We start from the raw sequence: 14,241 nt of genomic DNA on the forward strand, positions 1-14,241 counted from the left end.
TTAGCTTTGGGTTATTAGTAAAATTGTAATAATGGTAGATTCATGGGAGATAGGAACGGCGGTTTTCTTGTGAAATGTAGTTCCAAATAAGAATAACCTCACTTGCATGCCCATGAGGACCAAGAGTTGTTGGCTCATTAATTATTATAACTACTATTATTATATAGATTTATTTATCTTGTATCCTATTAAGATGCATGTTAAGATTATAAATTTAAAAAATATTAAAAATTTTAAAAATTTAAATTTTTAATGTATTTATTTTGTATTTATTAAATAAAAAAATTTAAAATTTTTTACTAATAATAAATTTATCATGTGAACTAAACTCTTATTTCACTTTGCTCTTTCCATTTTATCCACTGGCTTGTTAGTTTATCATAGTCAAACTAGGAAAAATAAAATTGATATTACCTGCTTTAAGAGCAAAGTTGGTGGTATACAAATAACTAAAAGTGTCTTCATTTGTGTCCATTGTATTTGTACAATCCTCCAGTTTGCTCAATTGGATTTTCAATGCAAATTATATATTTAAATTATATTAGTAGTAAGCTTTGCATGTGTAAGCAACATCTAAACCAAGCTAACCCTCTATATTTTTATTTTGTAGTGGTTGGGGGAAATGACATTGGCAATAGACATTTTTTCCATCTCATCTTTTTTTCTTTTCTCACCCCTCTTTTGTTTTGAGCTAAAGTTGGTAGTCCCTAACAGCTATTTCTATTTCAGTAGATTTCCTTTGGAGAATAGAAATTGAAAGAAAAGAGAAGTCTTTTGAGAATAAAATAAAGGAAGCTAAATGGCACCAATTCAATTCCAAGAATGTCCTTCCCCTTTTGTAACTCCTTTGGTTATAGAAATTGCTCATGTAATTTTGGATTATGTGATGCAATCCTCAAGTAAGTCTTGTATTAAGTGATTGTTTTTAAATTCTAAATTTCAATATGACAAATAAAATTGTAATGCATAGCAACACCTTGATTTCTCTTTAAGAAAAAGCAAACGACCGCGGCGAGCAGGAGTCCGGCGGTGCGTGTGTTACGCTAATGAAGATCCTTGTTGACGAACTAGTAGTGATGAGAAGGATTTTAGCGACGACAATGGAGCTAGTTGGCGACCAAGCGACAACGGCAATGGCAGAGAATTTGGAAGAAAAATTGGTGCTTTAGTAAGTTAGAGTATAATAAATAGTTAAAATTTTTGAATTATTGAATGAAATTTGTTTGTTGAATAATTTGGGTAGAGTTTTTTTTTAATTTATTGGGCTAAATTTTCAGTTTATTATTTACGTTGTTTAGATTATCTGTTGTCTACTTACAGAGTCAAAATTTTAAATGTCCAAATATAATGTTGGTTTTTATTAGGTAAACAATGACTTTTGTAAACAATGTGAACAATGAATTTTAGAATTGATTCAATAAAGTAAAAAAACACTCCACTCCAAATTATCTCATAAACTTTAATATTAGAAATTAGGATAATCATCTGCACACTTAATGAATTGAACATTCAACTATTATCAATTGTGCATGAGTAAATTGAATCAAATGAAATAACCATCTAATTAAAAATAATATACATTATTATCCATATCTCTATTAAATTGAACATCCAACATATCTGTTATTCACATAATTTAAAATTTTTATTCTACCTATACTTTTTGTATTTTCTATTCTCCCATTCAGATCCTCTGCTCTAATAATAGATTAATTTGGATGAGTTGCCAAAATGCAATGCCCTTTTCAAAAGGTTTCCTTTAAAAAAAATGAAACTTTCATCTATAAAACTATTTTCAAATTCCAACTGAAAATTTACTAATAAAGTGTAAGCTCACTTCTTCTTCTTCTTCTCCTTCTTCTTCTTCCCACTTCCAATCACAAAAACCCATGGAATGAAAAACACAAACAAAAGGCAGAATTGAAAAACACAAAACAGCTTCAACAACTTCTCACTACAAACACCACACAAAATGAACATTGTCTTATGATCCCAACACCACCCACTTCTCCACCATGCTCAAGCTCCTCAATACCAAGCTCCGCCGCTTCTTCCTCCTCCGGTGGTGGCCACTACGCCGCCGTAGTTCAAGGTGCAAAGTAGTCATCACAAAGAAGCCCAAAAACGACAACCCAAAACCCCAAAACGACCCAAGCTCGAATCTTTCCACCATTTCCGATCAAAACGCCCAAATGGGTACTCAAAAACACGAAAAACCAATTCGCATCGCAACCTTCAACGCCGCACTGTTTTCCATGGCGCCAGCGGTTCCACCTCAGAGAACAGAGAAAGCTCAGAACTTTGACGACCAAAACGGCGTCGCTTCGAAACAACGAAGACCCTTTGACCAAAATTCGAGGCCAAAGTCAACGAACGAGAAACCGAGGAGCATTCTGAAGCGTTCTCATTCTCACTCTCCCCTTCATCATCACATACCCTGTTCTGAAAACAGAGCACTCTGCATCAGCAACAAGCATCAACAACAGCAACAACACCACTTTTCGAAATCGAAGCTAAGAGTTTCGATTAATTTACCGGATAACGAGATCTCCATGCTGAGAAATCGCCAACCGAGCTTCTCGGAGCACGAGAAGGTGGTAGTGAGCTCTCACAAATTATTGCATGTGTCCAAGAGAATTTACAAATTTACAATCACTCCTTCTAAGCTTTTTTTTTTTAATTCAAAATTTTAACGTTAAAGATCGACATAAGTTGTTATAAACATTAAAAAATACTTTTTTAATATATTTTATGTTAACAGTAAATTTTGATAACTAATTGTAGTATATAACGGTTGTATAAATATTTCCAGAACATACATTAAACTGTGTTCTTAAGGCTGTGTTTGGATTTCTTAAGAGATAAGAATGTGAGACACTTTTTCTGTCCCAATACAAAGCTTCATGGAATTCTTAGGAGTCCGGATAAAAAAATCTGTCTATCTTTATCTCTTCGTTTTTGTTTTCTATTTAAAAATCCAAACACAAACCTGGACACCTAACATATTGGTACATTAATAAATTATTAAATTTTGTGAAAATTGTGGCATTTATGTAACATATTTAGTGTTATGCAATTGAATGGTTGTATTGGTATGTGTGCAAGATAGATTGCGGCGCGAAACGGGTGGCAGAGGAAGACGGTGGTGGAGGTGCTGAAAGAGGTAGGTGCTGATATATTGGGTTTGCAAGAAGTGAAGGCAGAAGAAGAGAATGGGATGAAGCCACTTTCAGATTTGGCCAAAGCATTGGGAATGGATCACTTTGTGTTTGCAGAGAGTTGGGCACCTCAGTTTGGAAATGCTGTCTTATCCAAATGGCCCATTAAATGTTGGTCTTCCATCAACCTCTTTGATCACTCTGATTTTAGGTTTGTTTTCTTTTTTAGACCTTTTATTTTGCTTTGGTGAATTTAGAGAAAACGACAAATAGGTTCTGGGTTTTAACTCGAAGACAAATAACTCCTTGAATAATTGAAAATATAAAAACGCTTCTAACTTTCCAAAATGTGATACATTTAGGACTTATTTGTTCTCGTATATTTTGGATAAAGAAACTTAGATATCTCGCATTTTAAAAAATGAGGGATATTTTTGTATTTTTAATTAGTCAGAAATTTATTTGTCTTTGAATTAAAAAGTCTAAGACCTATTTATCTTTTTCTTAAATTTAATTTTGGACATTATTTCTTATCAAGTTTAGTACATCAAAGTAAATAATAAATATTACAATCATGTTATACATAAAATATATGTTAAATTACAAGATACATATTAAAAATAACTAAAATAATACGTGATAATTGATTTTTTGTGTACGCTTAGTATTTTTATAAATATTAATACTCCTGTATTTTTACCTCTTGATGCTGGTCGCTTTAGCAAAATGTTTGGTAGTTTTATAGAAATCAAAATTTTAGGTTAATTAACATACTTTTATATGTTATTATTTAACAAAAAAATGTTTTCTTTGCTATGGTCTTTAAAATTGTGTCAACAATATAATTGAAAGCTTAATGATGACCTTTTTTTTTCCCCTTTTTGTGTATAACAATATAGTAGTTTAAAATTGTGTCAACAATATAATTGTATGTTACCGCATTAGAAAAAATATTTGACTTAACCATTCTGATATATTAAGAAGTTTTACATATACAAATATATAATTAAATGATGGTGTAAAACTTATAGAAATTTTGAAATTTTGTATTTTTACCTCATATATTATAATTCTGGAAATATAAATCTTACTAGTTAATATTTTTTATTATTTTATACTGCATTTGGCAATTTTGTGAAGGAATGTATTGATGCATTATTTATCAATCAAAATAATATTTTCCTTTTTTCTTTTTCTTTTTCTTCTCTCTAGAGAACCTTCAGCATTTTCTTTTCAGTAAACTTCAGATTCTAGTAGCAAATGCCAACAATGCTGGGTTGTAAGCTGCATAAAAATTAATTTAAAGTATGGTATCTAGGAATTTTATATGGATGAATTTTAGGTACAATTTGTCATTATCTTTGAGGAAATGCTGCCATTTGAAGATACAACTGGACTTAGACTTAGAATTTGTCTAGTTTCAAAGGATAGTCAGAAACTCAGAATAGAATAGAATATTATTCCTATTATTGCTAAGTTCCATCATAACAAAATTCAAGAAATTTTTGTCTTACTTTCAACTAAAAGTTCTTCTTTCTTACTCATTACTAGTATCTATTAAACAATGAAAAAATGATGGGATAAGAAAATAGAAAATATGATCTAAATCCTTGTACTCTTTGTGGACACCCCACTCTATTTCCTTTTAATTTTAGTGTGGTCCTCATCTTAATGCCTAAACTCTTGTACTTTTTAACCTTTGCATTGGTTGACACCTAATTTTTTGGCGTATAAATGATGTCTTGAACGGTAATTTCGTGGCGGCAGGAATGTTTTGAAGGCTACTATTGATGTACCTCAAGTAGGTGAACTCAATTTTTATTGTACTCACCTTGATCATCTTGATGAGAATTGGAGGATGAAGCAGATAAATGCAATAATTCAATCTAATGATGAGCCTCACATCTTAGCAGGAGGCCTTAATTCATTGGATGAATCAGATTACTCCCAAGAAAGATGGACAGATATTGTTAAGGTATGTCTATCCAAAACTTTGATTTATTTGTTAACTTTTCGCTTTCTCGCGTTAAGGTAGGGTTTGGTTAGTAGACTAAGACAGAGCCGATGGATATGTTGAGGACAAAAAGCATAGCTGCTTAGAAAATATGGAGACGAATTTTAAGATAATTTATGTACTTCTAAAATAGAGAAACGCGAAATGTTGAGGAAAATTTTTAAGCAAATTTCTAAAAACATGTAAAATTACTCTCAACTATTAGGTCTTAGGGTCTTTCTTGAGGTTTTCTCTTAGGTTAGATTATTGTTAAGTGAGATATTAGTCCTGTTTCACCACCTGAACCGTAAATCCTAAATCCTATTTAAAAAAATTGGTTTATTTTGTATACAGTACTATGAAGAGATGGGAAAGCCAACACCAAAGGTTGAAGTGATGAAATATCTCAAAAGTAAACAATACACAGATGCTAAGGACTTCGCCGGAGAATGCGAATCGGTCGTTGTGATTGCCAAAGGCCAAAGTAAACACAAAAAATTCCTTGAAATTTCAAAGTTGAACCCCTTAAGCTTCTAAACTTTACAAAAGTCAACATGTGTTCTCATACCATGCAGGTGTTCAAGGGACATGCAAGTATGGAACTCGAGTCGATTACATATTATCGTCGTCGAATTGTTCGTACAAGTTCGTCCCCGGGTCCTATTTAGTCCTCTCCTCAAAAGGGACTTCAGATCATCACATAGTGAGAGCTGATGTGATGAAAGTAAATAGCAATAATGAAGGAAATAATGTGACAAGAAAAACTAAACAAGAAAGAAAACAGAAAGTTATAAGAATAACACATGAGACTCCCTCTAAAGGTATATGGAAAACACACCATGGAGAGATATATTAATTTGCTTTATTCTCTTTCCTTTTTATGTATAGTTCGAATTAGTGTTATGAATTTTTGAATTTTGGAAATGGGGTTAGTTTTGGTTTTGTTGGTGCTTCCTAGTCCTATGTTTCTGTATATGGTGTTCTTCAAATAGATTTTGCATAATAATAATAATAATAAGTGTGAGATGTGATCTATGGCTTTTGCTTTTACCCCTCCAAATTTTTAGAACTTTTCATTAATCATTTTAAAAAGTAGTCTTTAGAGTGAATTCTTTGACAATGTTCACACATTAGAATAACAAAAAGAAAAATGTTCTATGAACACTAAAAAGACACTAAACCATGCATATATATATATATATATATAAGAATAAAGATTTTGACTAAATTCGGAAAAAAATATGTACATTGTACATGATAAAATGTTTTTGGTGGGTTTTTTTTTACTAAAAAAGTCATATATATTTATATATATTGTTTTATATATTTTTCTTAACAAAATAATTATTTATATGAGAATAATCTAATTTTTTTACTGCAGAATAATTAAACTTTGTTATAACAATATAATTATTTTTTTACTATAAATATCTTCTACAATATATCACAAACCAATAAACCAATCTATGCAAAATCTCCTGTCAAATAAATTAAGGCCACCATTTATGTTGAAAAAGATATATTTCATCTGAATTAACTACAATAGTAATTCTATTTCTTATGCAAGGATTATTGATATCTAACTAACTATGCATTAATAATATTAGTGAATAATTGAATGGGTCGCACTATAGTACAGATGCTATTTGGTACAGATTTATAAATTTCATCTGCTTCAATAGCATATCAACACATGGCATTGATAGATATAGGTCTTGGCAGGGCTTGGATAATGGCTGTGGCTAAGCCAAGCATGATGAATGAAAATGGTAGCTACTAAACTTGTAAAATGAACTTTAGTAATGGATCACTGAATTGGGTATAAAAAAACAAAAATGAACTTGAAGTGATTTTGATTTTGATAATAAGAACAAAAACAAGTGAAATCCATCTTTTGGGAAGGGCATTTCAGTTTAATTAAATAATTTTTTTAAATTAGTTCAATTAATTTTAAGCTTTTACTAAAACATAGAAGATTTTAGTTGATATTGTTATAGAAGAAATGCACACAATGATTTATTAAATTAAACGTATTAAAAATTATTTTTATTAATCAATACTTTAAGGTTCACTAATGATACTAATTTATTAATAATTTATAAATAATTTTTTTAATTAGTTTAATAATATTAAAAATTAAATATCTAACTACCTTGCGAGTAAATTCAAAAACTAAATTTTTGTTAATATCTATTAATCTAACCAAATAATTTATTAATTTATAAATAAAGTTTAAAAAATTATAATAATGACACCTAAGTAAATAATTCCCAAACTTAATATATGAGCCTCATGTCAGCATTTTAAATTAATTCAATAGTATTAAAAATAAAAATTAAACTTTTAACAACTTTGCTAATAAATTCAAAAACTAAATCCTTGTTAATATCTAACAATCTATCCAAATAATTTATTGTTTATTAATTTGTTAATAAAGTTTTAAATATTTTTAACGACGACACCTAAGAAAATAATTCCCAAAATCAACATATGAGCACTATGTCACTAAAAGAACTTTTTATTTGTATTACTACTAGTGTTAAACCTGTGCGATGCACAAACTTATATTTTAATTTGTCGTCTTCGTCCAAAATTAGAACCTTGAGACCACTAGGACTCTTAACTCTTGACAAAACAACGTAAAATTGTTCATGGATGAACACTGATTTTGGCAAATAAAGCCCTACATGTGATAATGATTGAAATAATAACTACCTAAGCAAAACAACTTAAAATTTAAAAAATAACAATCTAAACAAATAACTTAAATTTAAAAATAACAATTTAAGCAAATAATAATTTATAATTTATAAATAAAATTTAAAAAATTTAAAAGAGTAATATGCAAATAAATTAAAATTAAAAAGTAACAACTAAGCAAATAACTTCAAAATTTTGAAAATAGCAACTTAAGCAAATAAAATTTATAATTTTTAAAAATTTCTAGTGACGACACCTAAGCAAATAATTAGTTCAACAACATTAAAAACTAAATACCTAACAACCTAAAAAAACATAATTTAAAATTTTAAAAATAACCAACTAAGCAAATAATAATTTATAATTTATAAATAAAATTCTAAAAATTTCTAATGACAACACCTAAACAAATAAAGTTCCAAACAGCCAAACTCAATGTATGAGCACCACGTCAGTGTAAGAGCTCCCCATTTGTATTACAAAGATAAAGATAAATATAAAAAAAAATACTCATAGTAAAAGAAATTAAATTTACTATTTCATTATATTTATAGGAGCGTAGATGATTCACATAAGAGTTATGATATTTTTAATTTATTTTTAAAATAGTATTCATTTTTTAGTGTAAACTAATACATGGTGGTAATTAGTTGGGATCGAAAAAGAGAAGGTGGAAAAAGAATAAGAAAAAGGAGAAAGGAAGAAAGAAAAAGAACAAGTCAATATACAGTGGTCGTGAGACAATGATCGATATGTATATAGAGAATAGAAGAAAAAAGAATAATAAAAATAAAATTAAAAAGTCTAAAAGAATAATAATATAATGGTGATAATTAGGGGTGACAATGGGTAGGGTAGGGTAGGGTTTGGAGCCAACCCTAATCCTACCCGCAGATTGAGATTTTTATATAAACTTAACCCTACTCTACCCGCGGGTTGAGAATATCTCAATTCTAACCCTACCCGCTCTTAACCCGCAGGTACCCGACCTTACCCGTGGGTTACAAAAAAAGATGTAACATTATTATACAACTTGATGATAATTTAAAATAGAAGTGACTTTTATGTAAAAAAATTTTATTAAGTTATCAATTAATGATCTTCTTTTAATGACTAAGGATCTTTTGCATTTAGTGAGAGGTATTTGGTTCAACATCCACTTAAAACATATTTTTATATAAGTATATAACATATACATATATATAGAGTGCGGGTTGGTCGGGTAGGGTTGAGGTCAAACCCGCACCCTACCCTACCCGATGCGGATCGGGTTGGCAACCCTACCCGACCGGGTGGGATCGGGTTGGGTACCCGCGAATAGAGTACATATTGCCACCCTAGTAATAATTAATTGCGGTTAAGGTGAATAGATAAAAAAAAAAAACAAGGAAAGGAAATAAAACAAGGCAACATAATAATGACAGACTGATTGTGAGATAATAATAATTATACATGTATAAAGAATGATAAAAAAAAAAAGGATAGTGTATGATATGATTGTTGAGTAGGTGTGGTCGATTGTGGTGTGATGTACTGTAATCTGGTGTGTCATCGTTGATGCTCTTATCTGAATTTTGGAATCGTGCCTGCAGTTGGGTTCATTTAGTGGTGTATCATATTAATTTGCTTTCTTTGTACCGTGATAGGTGACTGAATTGCTGTATTATTGAAGATGGACTTTAGTTTTAATTAGCGGTGAAAAGGAGGAGTCTGGTTCAAGGAATTTAGAAAAGATCTGTAGTTACACTTTCTTCGATACGGAGAAAGACGACGATGATAATTTATACCTCAAACTATAATTAGAAAAAGCATAATAATAAATTTGAGCAAAAAAACTCATTCATATAAACTTCAACTAAATAAGTTCATTATTTTATAATAATATTTTAATTTTTTTATTAAATTTGGTTTAATATGTATTTTTACTTATATTTTAAGATACAAATTATAGTTTAATTTCAATGTAGTAATAATATAAAATATTTTCATATAGTTATTAGATTATATTTATTCTTTTAAATGAGACAACATAAGAGTTTAATTGTATTATTTTTTTAAAATAATTTATTACTCTTTCATTTATGCTCTTCCAAAAATATAATTTTACTATCTTATTATTTTTTGTTTCTTAACACTATTACTATCTGTTTTTTATTGTTATTATTATTTATATTATTATTATCATTATTAAATCAAAATAAAATATAAATAAAGAATTAGTCAATTAGTCAATATTTTAATATATTTTACTTCAGTAAAAATTATTTATTCAGCATAAAATTAATTGTGATTGATTTATTTTTTATAAAAATACTTATTTTGTATTGAATATCTAATATGAAATATATATATATATATATATATATATATATATATATATATTTAAAAGAGAATTTTTTAAAGTCTCTTTAATTTCTTAAACTTAACATTTTTAATTTAAAATAAAATAATTTGTTATCATTTCATTTTAAATATGGGTTGCTCTAGTGTACAGATGCATACCCATACAGATATACAGATATTCTATCTCTTTTAATGGTTGCTAGACGCGTGTGAATATTAGTAACTCGCGCTCAAGAATGGCTCTGCTTAGCAGCCAAGTCAGGTGTGCTGAATTGCAAACGGGTTTAAGTTGTTGGATTAGATTCAATTGGAATAGTTGTTGGTCCTGTGTTGGTCTGTTTAACTCTTTAATGGGCCTACAAGGTCGACATGTAGCTATGATCATTCTAAGTCTTGTTAAAAATTAAAAACTAAGATTTATAGCTTTGATTTAAGCCAAAACAATAAAAAAGGTTGTCACGATTATGATTATTATTAATGCATTGCTTAATTTAGATTATTTTTTCAAATATGTCCGTTAACAATTTTCTTGTAAAAATTATGTGTCAAATGTAAAAAGAAATTACAAATTTATGAAAGTACCCTGTACCGACGTCATTATTAGTATTAGTATTATTATTAGACATTAGTACTACCGTTAATAATAATAATAATAATAATAATAATAATAATAATTATCCTCTTTGAGAAGACACAAAACTACTTTATATCTCTAATATCACTAAATCGACACACCAAATCGAATTGAATTTTTTTAATCTGTCTATATATCAATTTATTAGACATTAGTACATTATTAGTATTAGTATTATTATTATTATTATCCTCTTTGAGAAGAGACAAAGCTACTTTATATCTCTAAGGTAGCGTTTGGTGGAGAGACAGAAACAGAAAGACTGAGACTGAGAGACAGAGATTAAGAGACAGGGATTGAAACAAATCTCAGTATTCTGTTTGGTACAAAATGGGTGACAGGAATTGAAATAAGAATGAAACTCTAATTTAATTTGCACAAAGGGTAAAATTGAAATTAATTAATTGAAATGAAAGTATTTTAGGTATAAAATATTATTAAAGTTTCAGTCTCCATCTCTAAAAATTTCAGTCTCCTGTGTCCCTACTTTTTGGAGGTACTGAAATACTGAAATTTTAGAGATAGAGACAGAAATTTTAGTACCAGTCTCTCAACTAACAAACACAATACTGAGTCTCAGTCTCTCAGTCTCTGTCTCAGTACCTGAAAACAAACGCTACCTAATATCACTAAATCGACGCACCAAATCGAATTGAATCTTTTTTTAATCTGTCTATATATCAATTTATTTATAATGATAAATTATATTATTAAATAAAATTTTTTCTAAATTATATAAATATGCAACATTTTATATTTGTTTATGACTGGTACAATTTTATATCCACCCGTTTCACGTCTTACAGACCAAATTTTTAGATTATATTATCCCCAGACTTTGTGAAATTCGTCGAATGTCCAATGAAGATACTAAGCAGATCTTTATCCGTAAATTTAATTCCAAAACGTATTTTTTTCGTAATCAATCCTCTATAGTGTACCAAAACCAATAAGCTATCATCACTAGCCATTGTGGGACTCATTATGATGGAGAATTCGGATTCCACACCTATTTATAAACACTAATTCCCTACTAAAACGAATTAGTCAGGCTCCATTTACATATCTTGCTAAAAATTTAGTAAATCTGATCAACCTATTTCGATTTATCATTGTAGGTCTCCATATATGTAGATCGAATTAGGCTATTTTGATTTACCATGAAAAAACCTAACCAGTACTAAATCTACTCCACCTAATTTGATTTACCCCATACTTACATAAATCGAAATAGCCTAATTGGATTTACTCCAAATGCAATATTACCTACTAAATCTACTCCACTTAATTTGATTTACTGCTAAAAGTTGTAAATCGAATTAACGTAATTCGATTTACATAAAATTAGTCTTTGGGTGATAAATGTATCACTTTTCAGTGGCGAGACGACATGAGCTGTGACGGCAACCAGAGCTGTGAGGCTTTCTATGGAGAAGCCGAGAAAAAGAAGACTCTGAGTGAAGAAGACTAGGTCTTTGGCATGGCTATGGAGAACGGACTGAGACAGTGAATCACTGAGTATGTGATGTGAGACAAATCCTAATCTATGAAAAGTGTTTCTATGTATATACTCATGCCTCTCTCAAACACTTGCCCCGAACAAAACCTATCCCTACCTCGGGTCAGGTTATTACCTGTTCTGACCGGGTAGGGACGGGTCGAGTACTCGCTGGTTTTGGTACTTCGGTAAAGTCTAACCATACATCAATATTTTATTTATTAATGATCAACCACTAGTCACTGAATTATTACGCATTTAAAACAGGATTTGAACTCCTAATATTTGCTTAAACGAACGAGTAAATTGATCATTCAACAAACTCAAATTGGTTAATACAAATACTAATTAATTTAATATTAAAAATTCTTAGAGTTTGATTTGAATTATAATTTTATAAAATATTTATAATAATAATTATTATATATTTTTTATTTAATTTTTTATATAATTTTATATATTATCTCGTAGAGGGTACGAAAACATACACTAATATCAATAATAACAAAGAATATATACACTTATTAAATACTAAACATGATAATTGTATGTCATTAAAAAAATTACTATTTAATTTATTAAGAATTAATATAATATTTTAAAAAATCAAACACTAATTTATCAAATTTTTTTAAAAAATACCTAAAAATGTCCTATAAAGATTGCTTAAGAAAATTAAAATAAAAATTTTGGCTCTTCAATTCATTGAAAACTTTAAATACGAGAAATTTAATCAATAATATGTTATTCACGTAAAAAATAAAATATAATAGTCATTATTACATATCCCCACACATTTTGGCATATGAAACTATTGGTATACACTTCTTTTTGTCTACAACTTAGATTCATCTTACTACTAATTAATAATTTTTTCATTAAAAAATAAAAAAAGTAAACATACATCAAAGAGAAAGAAATAAACATGTATGACTAAAATGAAAAATAGACTTTACTATCTAGAAAAATAGATATGAAAGGCTGTTAAACATAAACAACACTAAAATATTTTTATATAAGTTATGCAAATTTATTTCTCACAACAATTAAAAATTTCTTCTAAAAAAATTGTAATGTGCTCGCTTTAAATTTTATATCATTTTGGTCAATGATATTGTTTCAAAATAAATAATTCCTTCTCTTGTCGATATTCTTTTTATGAAAAAAAGTTGGAAAGAAAGAAAATTGAACCTCTTAACCAATACAGAAACAGAAATGGAAAATAAAATAAAAATAAGAGAGCATATGGAACAATACTGTTTAATCTTTTTGCTGGAAATCTTTGAATTAATATTTGTTGGAGAAAAATTCAAAACCAGGGGAATTCATTGTGTTTTTTTTTTTTTTTTGGGCATAGTTTGGTAATTAGTTGTTTTGTTTTTGTCTATGTTAATTAGTTGTGTTTATTTCTTCTGATTAGTACCATCGTTTGTTGTTAATCATACTTGGGCCTGGCCTGCTTAGTTTTGAAGCCCAGCCCAATGTCAACATCCTTTATTATTTCTCTTATAGCAAAATATTATTAAGTCGAAAAATTAATTAACCAATTTGGTTAGACGAGTGATCGGTTCACTCGTCAAATTAGTCATTGTCCTATTAGGTTAGAAAATATTGTGAAAAAAAAATTAATTAAATAATGAAATCCAAAAATTATAATATTAAAAAATGTATATGTAGTATTTCTTTTTTTTTTTCCAAATTCTAATCATCACTACCAATGTGAATGTATCCTTTAGTCCGACAAGCTAATGACTAAGGATGTGTTTGGCAACCACGTTCAAAGAGAAAAGTACGTTTAGATATCTTGAAAGTTGTAATTTTTGGTTTGGCAAATTTTTTATTCATGAACGCAGAAGTGATTTTGCATTCAAAACCACGTTTTCAAGAAGCAACAATTTTAAGCTTCTGCGTTTCA

General features: G+C 28.8%; 1 protein-coding gene across 1 annotated transcript; it reads left to right on the forward strand.

Moving 5' to 3' along the window:
• Positions 1–1,798: 1,798 nt before the first annotated feature.
• On the forward strand, positions 1,799–6,182 carry LOC130961786 (uncharacterized). Its single transcript, XM_057887794.1, has 5 exons — positions 1,799–2,594; positions 3,110–3,369; positions 4,926–5,133; positions 5,506–5,635; positions 5,727–6,182. The coding sequence occupies exons 1-5, from the start codon at positions 2,016–2,018 to the stop codon at positions 6,005–6,007; spliced, it is 1,458 nt and encodes a 485-aa protein (XP_057743777.1). The 5' UTR covers positions 1,799–2,015; the 3' UTR covers positions 6,008–6,182.
• Positions 6,183–14,241: the final 8,059 nt, after the last annotated feature.

The sequence above is a fragment of the Arachis stenosperma genome, chromosome 2 (genome assembly GCF_014773155.1).
Source record: "Arachis stenosperma cultivar V10309 chromosome 2, arast.V10309.gnm1.PFL2, whole genome shotgun sequence".
Classification (NCBI taxonomy): domain Eukaryota; kingdom Viridiplantae; phylum Streptophyta; class Magnoliopsida; order Fabales; family Fabaceae; genus Arachis; species Arachis stenosperma.